The sequence below is a fragment of the Haliaeetus albicilla genome, chromosome 4 (assembly GCF_947461875.1).
Source record: "Haliaeetus albicilla chromosome 4, bHalAlb1.1, whole genome shotgun sequence".
NCBI classification, from domain to species: Eukaryota; Metazoa; Chordata; class Aves; order Accipitriformes; family Accipitridae; genus Haliaeetus; species Haliaeetus albicilla.
The window spans coordinates 25,612,830-25,626,058 of NC_091486.1; the positions used below are offsets into that span (position 1 = coordinate 25,612,830).

General features: G+C 36.9%; 1 protein-coding gene across 13 annotated transcripts in view; it reads right to left on the reverse strand.

Moving 5' to 3' along the window:
- Nucleotides 1–10,744: 10,744 nt before the first annotated feature.
- LNPK (lunapark, ER junction formation factor) overlaps nt 10,745–13,229 on the reverse strand; it is a 43,554-nt gene continuing 41,069 nt past the window's right edge. For all 13 annotated transcript variants that reach the window (XM_069781492.1, XM_069781484.1, XM_069781483.1 and 10 more), the window contains one exon: nt 10,745–11,698. In XM_069781492.1, the coding sequence (XP_069637593.1) occupies nt 11,502–11,698 (197 nt within the window). In that variant the 3' untranslated portion in view covers nt 10,745–11,501. The remainder of the gene's footprint in view (nt 11,699–13,229) is intronic.

Consider the following 13,229-nt stretch of genomic DNA (forward strand, 5'->3'; position numbering starts at 1 on the left):
CACTGACAAACAAATCTGATCTGAAAAATCTTGCATCAGCAGGGTTGGTTTGCAGATGTTATTTGCACCATTTATTTATCAAAAATAACTAGAAAATGTTTTTAAAACATCGTTCCAGACTGTACAAATAGGAATGTGACATGGGCTGTCTGTTTTACTTATACTGTTTTACTGCTTCATATTCTGAGCAAACAGAGAGGCTATTTTCCCCAGGGGTTCAGGAGGGCATACTATTTCATTTCTTCAGAAAATTGTTTCTCTGGATTTCAATCTTTTTAGCTAGATATGACAAAATATAGTATCAAGAACACTTATGTTTTTTATCAGCTCTATTTTCAAAGCATAAATAATAGATCAGTATATACTTAAGTCAGGTGACCAAGTCTTATTTCAGAAATCAAATAAGCATTTTGCAATTTTTAAATGATGCTGTACATTTTCACTACAGTATCATTATGCCTTTAAAATGCTTTCAAAAGACCAATTTATAAGCACGGAGCGATTCTGAAGATATTTCACTAGTGTTAATAATACCTCACTCAGGTGGCATTCAATTTTCTGAATCCTTGGGTTAATGAGGCAAATAAATCAAAATTAAATTGGCCTTGGAAAAAAAAAATTCAAACAAAATTGCATCTATCACATTATACATCCTGAGGCTCCTTCAGTACTGTTCACAATGGCTAACAATATTCCAGCTCTCAAAATCATTACACTTACTCATAACACGATCTGAGATTTTAAAATCAAATAGATCAGACTTCATGACTAGATGAATGTAATGCCTTATTATACTATATCAGGAGCATTGACAATAAGTTGCACACAGTCTTAGTTGAGTACTTTCCAGTAAGCGTCCCTAAATTTCAGCTGCCCACTACTCATTCAATAATCCAACAAACTCCTTCCAGGAGGATTTCACCATTGCAAACCGGTAAGTTTTAAGATAAGCCTTAAAAAGAAAATACATTCTGTAACTAGGCGGTCATTCACCATCTCTTTAAAAAAGCGCCAGCAACACACAGATGTAGCCAAATAGCTGAAAACCAAAAATACTAGCAGTTTTGAAAAATAAATACTTCTAGTCATATTGCTGTAGTAGCAATGGTGGAAAAAATATTACCTTCACTCCCTTCTTTAAAATATGCGAGAAAGGAAATATTTTCCGGATATTATAAAAGGAATTCTACTGTTGGGGAATACCAGTGTTATTAACTATATTTCTACAGAACTGACAATATACAATACAGAGAACTAAAGATGCCTAAGTTGTTACCAGAAGTAATAAACTCAGCATGAGCAAACGATCAACAAATACTGACGTGCAATGATAGAGCAGTTGCCATTGTTTTGCTGTTGTTACTTGTAGCCAAGTAACAAATGCACTTCTCTACCCATGGAGTCACCTACCTGCACAAGGGCATCCTTTCACCCTAAGGAACTTCCTATGAACACAGAGGCCCAGTTGAAAAACAAACTTCCACACTGAGCTGTTGTAACCACCTTCATCTGCTAAGTCAGCAGCACAGACTCAAGATTTCCATATATGCACTATTTACACTTTTTAATGGAAAACACTGCACAAAAAGTAGGTTGGGTTTTTCCAAAATAAGTTAGTACTATTAACATTTAAAATTTAATGAAATTATGCAAAAAAGCTTGAGGTTTTGGGTTTTTTTATTTTGAAAGTTAAGGGCCCAAGTGCCCTTACATGGCACAGGTTGAAAGCAACAAGAAACACCACAGAAACATCTTTGCACAATTTCCCCAGGCAGCGCCTTCCTTGTGGCTTTTCAAAATAGTTTGTACGGCCAAGAGCTTGATTAGGAGTAATTTATGTGATGATCTCATGTATTTGTTTTGCTTTTCCTCCCAGAGAACAAATGACACCACCAATGTCAAGAATTTTCTAAATATTGCTAGAAAAGTAGTGAGAAAATGTGTTAGAGACACCTTTCCATTTTGATGAAACATTCATTACAAAAGTTTTCAGGTTTATTGCCAATCTACAACTAGTGTGTATGTACAGCAAATGAGCAATTTTCACAGCCAGGAATTCGAAAGAGAAAGCACTCACCCCTCTGCTCGTGGCAGATTTCAGAGAGACAGGCTCCATTCAGTCCCCATCCCACATCAGCAACTTGGGTCACCTGCCTCCTGCACCACAGTCCCAGTTCAGCCAAACGTTACTGGGGACTAGGGGTTCAGATTCTTGACAGCTTAAAGAAAACCATTCCAAAAGGTGTTGATTTCACCTCACTATAAAACAGAATAAGCATTTTCCCAGCTCCTGAATTAAAGTTCAGTGCCTAACGCCAGCACGCCGACACTGCTCAGTGCCCAGCTGCTGAGGAAGCAGATATTTTAGAACACAAAGTTCTACTTCAAGTTATTCCATCGAGTCTTGGTTGTGACAGACAGCATTGATAGAAAGTCACCATTCAATGGTTACTCAATTGCTTGCTCAGAATGACACAGTAATTTTATTCTGATTTTTAGTCCACAGAACAAAAGCCACAACTGTTACCAGTCCTCTCGAGGCTTTATGCACTTTGGCAAGGAGTATTGATTTGTGTTTTTATAGCGCCTACCAAGTAGTGGTTGGGCACTATCCTTACCCAATAATTTATAACAACAGGTGAGGAAGAAGGCTTGGAAACTAAACCAAATGTATCTTGATCTGCTCAGGAAAAAGATGAAACATTGCTGGAGCAGCTAAAACAGCCTTTAAAATCAGTACATGGTGCAGGTCTGAGACACTCTCGTATGCTCTGAAAGGCACTTAAAAGCATTTAAAGTTGCATTATCATCACGTATGTAACCAACTCTCATTAAGTATTATCACAGGAGCAACAAGAACACAATGACTTGTCAACTGCTTGCAGGAATTGGCTTTAGCCATAAATCAGAATACAAAACTTGGATTACATTAGAACACAACAAAAAGGGTTAAAGAAATTCCCCCGGAAAAAAGTATTGTAAAAGAAGCCAATGGCACAAGACTCCTTTCTACCACTGAACCAATGTTAATTTAAAAGCCAAGACTCATTTGAAAACATTCACTTGTAAATCAAAAAGTCCCCAAAGATTAATTTCTGCATTTACACTATTTGCAAAATATATTTAACTTAGAGGCATCCTTTTTTTCCTGAAATAATTGCTTACAAGATGAGAACTAAAACACAATCTCAAGTGTAGTAAAGGTAATTGCTGCACTTACTGCTCATGTCATGTTGATGTATTACTACGTATCAAAGGTCACAGTTCTGTACTCATACATTATCAAATCTGAAAGAGCAATATTCGATTCTGACCAACCTTTAAACTGCCCAGAATGTGTGTGAAAATGGATGTCGGGCTAACTTGGGTTTTAAAAAAATAAACCCATGTTTCGGAAGCTGAGGGGTCAATCTAGCCAGACTGACAGGGTTAGGTGTCACTTCTGTGCGTCTAATACTCCCTTAGATTATCAATGAGGTGCAGTACACTGATCACAAGCTAAAGCAGCTGTACTAATGAAAACGAAACAGTCTGAAAAAATTAGGTAATACAGGCCTGTGACACAGGGCAGTACCTTGTGGACAATAATGCAGGAATAAGGACATAAATCACCATTTAGATACAATAAAACCTGTAATACCGACCCTGAAACATATGTGTCTACAGAATCGCAGGCCAAAATCAGCATCTTTGCAACTCCACAGTCCCCTCTGAAGTTCCCACACAATTTTTTATACTGAGTCAAGGCAGGTTTTCCATGCCTCTACTTCACTGCATACACAAAATTCTGCAGTCATATGCCAGCCTGACCTTTGAGGGTGGGCAGCTGGCTGTTCATGCCATGAGCTAGGAGTTCTCACAATTGGTTGTAGCACAGATAAATGGGTCTTATCAGAACCCACTCAACCTTGAACAACTTTCTTCTCCTACATATGCCAGTCCAACTGGGGGGCAGGGGCTGCACTGAGAAAGCTGGGGCACCCCTCATCCTTGTTTTGGTAACGTATGAGGTCCTTGGAAAAAAATAATAATCTATGAAATGCAAGTTGATTGAGTACAGCCAGCACAGAATGAACTAGTAAATAGAGCTATCACCTTAAAATCATAAATCCCTACTATGCAAAGAGCAACCTGACTCTTATCCCAGCCATCATCGTAATCCAGATCAGATGAATATTCAATAGCTTTTTCAGAATCAGGTTTTTCCTCAAGGTTACATACAGAGCAAAGGCAGCATATATTCAAACAACAAGCTATATAATTTAATTTCATACTCTTTAAAATTTGCTTCATTTGGTAAAATACTAAATTTCAAAAGGGGTGCAGAAGTTTAAATATTTTCTTAATTACAAGCAGAAGAGCTAAGGCAGACATGTCATGAAGTCTATTAGACCCTAAGAAATCACACTGTCTTCACCATTGATTTTAATGGAGTTTCAGCTGCAGGTGATGTAACTACTGGTCAAGGCCACAGCTAGGATTAAAATTATACTTCTGATTAAAGATACTATTTATAGTACATAAACAATATGCCCTTTACTAATGCAACCACAAGGCTATTACAACAATAAGGACTGAAACTATAAATATACAGGATCTCCTCTTTAAATAAAAGCTCAATATATAAAAAAGTACAAGTTCAAACATTCCTCACAAAATACCCACTTCCCCATTTCTTCTAAAGCATTTAAAATAGTTTTCTTAAAATGAATTTTATTGGTGTTTTTGTAAAATGTTTTTCTTTGTGTGCTGAACAAGTCAAAATTAAGTTTCATCAACTGAGCAGAACTCCTTGAAGCAATGCAAGGAATTAGAGGGCAGACCATTTCAGGAGAGCTGGAAGATCTTTGTTGCTTGAGTTTTCTACAAATCCAGCACCTCTATTTTCATTTAGGCAGCAAAATGGAGAAACAAAGAGAGAAAGAAATATTATTTCAATATAAGTTACAAATTTAGAGATGAATTTGAATTTACAAACTGAACACCCAAAATTGCCAGATCTCCAGTATCTGCACCCCTTGTTTTCTCCTATATCTGATTATTTCAGGATTTTGCTGCATGTATTTCTCTCTGGCAGTTGCAATCTCCTTTTTGCAAATTATTTTTGTCACACAATAGAAGGAGAATACATGATTTCACAGTGGCAAAGGCTTATGAAGCTCTCCTGAAAACCATTAGTAATTGTTTACTGAGAATCCCAGCACTACAATGCTGGGTACATAGAGAGGCAGTCCTACAGTGAGAAGTAACTAATATTACAAGAATCAGTCCGGACCTTCCCTTCTATGCAAAAATTAAGTCATGATCAAATGGATTTTATGCAACCTTGAAAGGGTTATATTATGATTCAGTGCTTTAGATTTTGTGCTGTTGCCAAGTTAGATAATCTATCAAGAATCTTAGTGTTTGCTTTAATCTCAAAACCCCACGGTTTGGGAGCAAATTATTGTATAATCAATACATTTCATTTTAAAACCCTTCTCTCTATCCTGCCCATCATACACCTCTCTAAGTCTTATTCTTGTAGAGAGAAGATTGAATGTGACCTGACAGGACCCCGGAGAGGTTCACAAATCAAAAGCAGTGGTGAAGAGAAGTCAAATTCCTTGATACTCACTATCTTAAGGGACAACTCAATTTGTTGTGGGTTGGTTTTTTTTGTTGGGTTGTTTGTTTTTTTAAATGCTGGAGGGTAGCAGTTCCTTTTGTTAAACACTATTAGAACTTAGTCTATTTGTTGTGGAAACAAACCCCTGGTAAAGACCAAGTGCTAAGAAATTCCCACTGACTCAGGATGCCATCATTTTCCTCCAAAAAGCCAGAATCCAGAGCATGAAGTACACTTAATTTCAGACTACCAGATACAATCTCAAGTATGGCACACTTTTGATGGATGTTTACAGTTTGTCCTCTGACAGAAGCTTTGGTGCATTACTACGCACCAAGACCTGGAAGCCAACAGCCCTATGCCAATCAGCCCCCCTAGGAACATTAGCATTAGAAGAGCCGGTTTTAATTCCTCACCTTCATCACCCTCCACAAACTTGAGACCTGTGAGCTCAACCTAAAGACCACACACTGGAAGAAAGTAGCACTGCCACAGATCAGTAATCAATAGTTCCACAAACACTTTCCTTTCAGTGAATCAGAACTTTCTGACAACTGCCAAAATTCTCTTGCATGAACTATCACACAGATCCTGTTAAGACATTCTTAAGCAAAAACAGTAAAGGCACGCACCATTGGAAAGAATCCATTGGTCACAGAGTCATCTCCTATTGCCCTCTCGTTCTCAAACTCCATTTTAAACCTGATGTCTCCTGCAAGACTATTTGTCCAAACTATTAGGAACTTTCAAACTTCCGGCCTGAGTTTATTCATGGAAAACTTACTTTCCTCCTACTGTTTATGCACTTGATGTATTTGTAGACTTTTTTAAATTAGTTTGTATTAGGGATGTGTCTTCTGTACAGTCTCCGATACACTACAAACATACATGTGAAAATTCAGAGGCTTACTACACCAGAAGTCTGGACAGGTTTGCATTTATCAATTCAAGAAAGTAATTGAAATGTGAGATGCTAAGGTCTGAGGCACTAACTTCTAACCATCTCAGAGATATTAGGAAAAAAAAACAATCTGCAAGACATGGAAGGAAATGAGGGCCTAAAGATTTTGCTTGAGAACACTTAGTGAACTGATCAAATGATTATTTGCCAACAAAGACACAAAATGAATCTTCAAGGTTGTTGTTCTAGTGAAACATTCACAGAGAGGCCATTCCTTACCCCATAGACAGTCTTCCACATTGTGGAACCTAACAAAATCTCACTCCAGAAGCAGATTATTTAGAACTTTCTTTACATCCAGTACTCTTGTACTGAATATGTTCAGACTTTATGAAGATTAAGACTTTTGAAGTTTTTAATAGCAGGCTTAACTATTGAATAATGAACAGTTTCCTCTAGCCTACTCACTCATCCATCACCACAGATCCACAAGTGCACAAATATTGCTAAGTTCAGAACCTTATGCACCGCAGAAGTGTTTCTCCCAGCCTTTGACGGTTAATAAGGTTATAAAAATTAGTTACTGCTACAGTTTCACCACTCCTAGAAGTAGAAAAGAATTTCTAAGTTTTTATGTTTAAATAAAAAGGATAAGAGCAACTTTGCTACCATCATCTCTAGTAATAGCCAGACAGTCTAATTTTACCAAGTTATTGTCACCTGCTTATTCTGGAATTAATTCTAAAAAGCAAATAAGTTTCTCCAATATGATTCATTGTCAATTGCATCTTTATTATTTCTGACATAAGAACATATTAACCTGGGGTATGTACCGTCATGTAGTAATAGCCAAACCTTCCCACATATTCCGAAAAAAATCTTTTCAAGCTCTGATCTTTTTTGTCTCTTGATTCAGACCTTGTTCTGACAGACAAAACCACTCTCCTTTCCCCCCCACCCCCCAATCTGTTTCACTCTGTCATTCTTTTCTTTAAATCCTTCCACTGGCTTCTACTCATGCACCACATGAGGCTCAACCTTCTTGTTCTTGACTTCAAGGCAACCATATGCACCCCTAGTAGCGTGCTTTTGATAACCTCTAGACCAGTCCATAAATTGTCAGCTTCCACATCATCTTTGTTTGCCTTTCCTTGTGAGCTTCTGCTTTTCCTGCACGTGGGCTGAACAGCTTGTGACAAACCATCTTCATACCAAGGTTCCACTAATGATCTATTTCTGTCAAAATGTCCAAGGCTAATCAATTGTGTTCCCCTTTAGAACAGGTATTAGAATTTGAAGTAACATTCCCTCATTTCCCTGTTCTGCAGGCTTCTTAGTTCAAGTTAAATTTGACCAACTGACTCATTTTAATTTATTTTGAACTAGAACACTCATTAGTCTTTCACAGCAGATTTTACATAGCCCAGAGAATTCCTCCCTAATATATAAACTATGTTTGAATAAAAGGAGATCTCTGCAATTACTCACAATATTTCAGAAGCACTAAGAACACAGCACCAACAAGCTTGCCAGGTATCACTTTACCACACCACTCAATTTTGCTTTTCATCCAGGCCACATTTTGGCTTTCACCACAGGAAGAAAGGGGACTTGTATAACATCTCTCAGAAGTGAGATTTTCACAGGACCGGGTTTTTAAGTACTTTAGAAAAAAATTAAGATTCAAGTACATACTAGGAAGTCAGAAGACAACAAAACATGGAACCATAGCATTTGTTATTTTTTTTCCCCCCTCCTTTCTTCCATCTCATCTTCTGAGAGTCAGTCTGCAACTGGATTACATATCACTGACAACTGCTGTACCTTTTTGCTCTACATACACCTATTTCCAAGTTTTTTTGATGTTACAAAGACATGACTAAGTGTGGCTACTGCTGTTCACTGACAGGTATATTTGGATTTTGACCAAATTCCTGTTGGACAGGCATCTTCTACTATTGCCACACTTGCAGTAAACAGAAGCCAAGAAGCAACTGCTGCAGAAACAGAATCCTCTTCTCACATTCATATCAGGACTGGGGCACACATACTTGGCAGGAGTAACATGTGAATGCTTACTGTAAATTGAGGAAAGCCCAGAGTCTATTACTGTCAAATGTATCTCCCTGAGCCTGAATTCACTTACAGATTCATTAACCCTCTACCCTCATTTACTATAGCTGCTTTAAACCCCTGAAAAGTTAGAAAGTTAAAAATAGATCTGTCTCTACCAAAATACCAGGACATCCTTAACATCTTTTTCAAGCCTTCTGAAGCAATTAATGGGAATGACTGCTTGGACACTTTTCTGAGTATGAAAGTCTTTCAGGAAAACTTTATCATGTGCTTAAGTTGCTTATTCTTCCCCCTCCTCAAAAATTCTAGGTAGCCTTAGGTCTCAAAGCTAGGTTTTCACATTTTAACAAGTATTTGTTTTCACATCAGAGTGACTGTCTCTACTTGATCCTTCAGTGACATATTAAACAGAAAGTATCAATCATCCCTGTGGCAAGTTGCTAATGTTACATTTAAGAACATTGGGAGAAATAACACCACACCCCATACACCAGATACTGAGTCTCCCTTTTCAAAAAAATTCAGATTCCCAACAACCTAAGAAGCATCAGTTTCCTTGACAAAAGCAGGACATCTGAAAATAGACATCTTCCAGGCTAATAAAAAATTTTAATATATAGCTCCGATATCAACAGATTATTTCCTCAGTCAATTCAATAGATATTATATGCATAACAGCTCAGTGGTTGCTTGTCATGGGAAGGACCTAAAATTACTCTACAAAAAGCCTGACACTTAAGATACAAATTTTTAAAACAAAATAATACACAGGCCTAGAATAATTTTAACTTCTGAAGTAACAGTAATTCATGCATTCATATCCCATGTGAGGGATCACAACATCAAATTTTACTTGGTTTTAGTGCTTATAAAGTAAGCACATCCAACAACTTACTGTGCTAAATTACTTAAGTATTCTGTGATTTATTTTTTTTCCTCCAAAGAAATCAGCCTTTAAACAGGTAAATTAGTGAGGTACAAAATGCAATGTAGAGATTAACATCTGAAAGTCTTACAAAATAATGAGCAAGCTTTGTCACCGTTCAGGCAAAATTATTTCTATTTTAAGAAAGTTCTGGAATATAAAATACATTCTCTTAAAATATAAAATAATGCATTCCCCTATCACTTTGTACCCTGTACTTTTCTCATACCGCAAGACATGTTTGGAAAAGGGACCGTTTTCTTTGAATTCCCCACTAAGATAGTCACACACAAGATGTTTTTACTAATTGTTTATATAAATATAGCCAAACACCTAAAAGTACTCCTTTATTCACATGCCTACATTCTGTCTATTAAGACTACTAATTAAAATATGAATTGCAATTTAGTTAGTGAACCAGAAAAAAATTTCCTCATTTATCTAAATACAGACCAAACTTGATTCTGACTGATGTAAGGGTTGAGCCTCTAAACTAACCCCAAAGAATCAGAAAAAGCATTTATTTGGAAAAGAAAATTAATCATTGCTGCTCACGTAATAATTATGTCTCATATAAAGACATGGATACTAAGGTCACATTTAGAAACATTTTTTCTTGTAAAGGGCTTTTGAGCTACTAAGATTTAGCTTTTTGCTGCCTTTACACTAGTTCACTTGGGGACCAAGACGATGATAAAAAAATGTGTTTTGAAGTTTCTCCTTCCCTCCATATAGTGAGGTACACAGAAAATACACACATGATGAAACTTTTATCAGAACTACTACTAAATCAACCAAGTTACACATGGTCAGCATTTATTTCTAGAAAAAATCTGATTGATTTAGGTACCTTATTTCCAGGTACCAGAAAAATTCTACTCCAGGTTCCCAACTGCTATATTTAACAGGAAACGTATAACAAGTGTCCTTAGCTTGAAAAGCTATACAATAAAAAAAGTACAGTTTCACTAATCCAGCAGCAAGTATTCATTGTAATTTTAATAATAAAATCAACAGACTTTAGGCACAGTTAGGAAAGTCTTTTGGCAAATGCACATGTGCTTCCGCTATTGATCAGGGATCTATTTCTATTCTATCAAAGCCACCTTAGCTACATATAGACACGCTCCTTTTAAGGTGTCATATGCCTTCTGAACTTCCACAAAGTAACTGTAGAATGCTGCACACAGCAGAACAAAAATTCTCTTCTGTTTTAGGAATCACAAAGCAAGCATTGCTGCTAGACATCTTTATTTTCCTTTAACAAAATACACAAAGGCACAAAGTTCACTTATGTCTTGTCATTATTGTACAGGTATAAATAGTGCTTTGTATTCAAGTACAATCAAGTGCAGAAACTTTCTATTTTTCTGTAAACACAAAACAGTTTTGTATGTATGTGCCTCTGGTTCATCTGCAACGCAAATACCAAAGGAGATGCCATTTATCTGAGTGCTATTTAACTGAACTCTGTCAAAAAGTTAGACAATGAATAATATTAACACCACTGTAATGACACTTTCCATATGCTTAAGTCAAATGTCAGATGACACTTGAGCTTGTAAACATCTGTGTATTTAAAATGTACTCAATTTTAACAGGGAAGCATTAAAACATATCTTAAGTTCACTAGACCAAACTTACTAGGTCAGTTGCTCTCGATAATTGCTCTTTATGTGAGAGCTAAAGAGATGTCAAATTGTAGGTCACCCTTAGCAAAGCATATACTTCTAAGTTTTTAAATATGCAAACTGAATGATGGCTACAACTGTTAAACTTCAATCAACTATACATTCTGTGTGTTAACATTTAAAGACACATGCTTAATTTACAATACCCACTTTACACATAGCTTTGACATACTGTGGCAGTTGAGGCAGTTTAAGCTCAAGCGAGATTTTTAAGTTGTACCATTAAAAAAAGCTCACCTGAATAGTAACAACAGGCATGAACAAAGCTCAAAACTAGCTACAGAAGGCACTTGAAGTACTTTATTCTGCTTTCCCTAAAGATTCTTCACTTTGTTCAGCTGAAATAGACTCTGAAATAGTGTCTTCCATTGTTGAAATGTTTTCTGCCGCTTCTTTTTCAACTTCTTCAGCTAGCTTATCATTTAGCTGCTCAGAACTTAGTGCTTTGTTATCTGTCTCGTTTGTTTCAACAATCTGGGCCACGTCTTCTTCAGAGTCTGTGGAAAAAAAATTATGAAATAACCATTTCCAAAAGTGAAAAGGTAGCTAATATTCTGAAAAAACAAGTGAAAGTACATTTTGCAATCATACACAGGTTTTGACTAGTCACTGCATGAAATTCTCTACTGCTAAAAACGATTTTATTTTTCTATCAAGAGGGTCACAGGCAAAACCTGTAAAATTTAATAAAAAAGAAAATACTATGGAAAAGAGTTCAGATCCCACTATGAAACTATTATGTATTATTTTTATGTGTTCACCCTCAACAGAATTTTCTAAGCTTGTTCATTAGTGTGAGACAGTGTCAGAAATAAGACACGATGGTAATTCGGCTTCTTTGTGTTTGGTAATGAAAGTTTTACCAACAGCTTTTTCTATAAGAGTTCAATCTGTACACAGAACCTAAACTTTCTACTTGGTGGAAACTACTTTAAACGTAAGGAGACAGATAACCAGAAAAAAAAAAAAGATCATTCTAATCTGGTTCTCAACATCAAGACAGCCAATGAAAATTACTGCATATTCTCAATCTTCCCACAGGAAGTGTAGGAAGGATACACTGAAGTATCTTTACTCTCAATCTGGGATGGGAGTTTCTTTGATTAATAGGCATATTTTCAAGATCAGTCAGAAATATTTATCATAAGTACTACCTCTAAAGAAGTAAACTCTAGCTTCCCAACAGGATTTCAGTAGCGTATGAGAAAAGACAATCACATTTTGAAGTAAGCATAAGCACTGAAAAACTGAACACCAAGTGTTGCACTAAATAACACAAAGGTACTGTAGAATGATACTACTGATGGCGGTTTATTAATTGACTAGTATTAGTCAATACTATACAGCATTAATGCATACTGAAGGCAAGCAGTTTGCAAAACTGATGCAAAGTTACAGCTCAAAAACGTTAGCCTTATCAAATGTTTGTAATTTCGTATTGATCAAGACATTTTGGGTGTCTGAAAGTAAACTAGACTGCTTCAGGCTGATGTTCACAGAATTCAAGCAGGGCTGAAAGTTTTAGAACCATTACTCTGGCTTCTTGGGTCGCAACCAACAAGAGCAGCTGCTGCACACCCTGGTCCAGCAGACCTGGTACAACCACCATGTGTCACCAAGAACAAGACCCCTCTTCCCACACACAGCTCCATGTTCAATACCTTTCTCCTCATCTACCTAGTTCCAGACTGCACTTCAGACTGCTCAATGAAGCCCAGCTTCTCCATTTCTTCCTCTGACTTGATCTTCCATCTTAACAAGTTTGCAGCCAGCTTACCTCCTGATTCAGCTTCCTTCCCTGCTGTCTCAATCACAGGCTGCTCAACAGCTGCCCTGGCTTCTTGTTCCAAAATTTCTCTGGAGCCATCCATCAGATGGTCAATCCTCCTATTTCTGCCCAAGCAAATTAATGTCCCTAGTTTCTTTCCAGACCATCCCACACTCCCCTCCTGCTCTTCAATTTCCTTCTTGATCCCACCCCAGCCTGTGCTCAATCTTTATCACCCAACTGTCAGTTTTCTCTCTTTC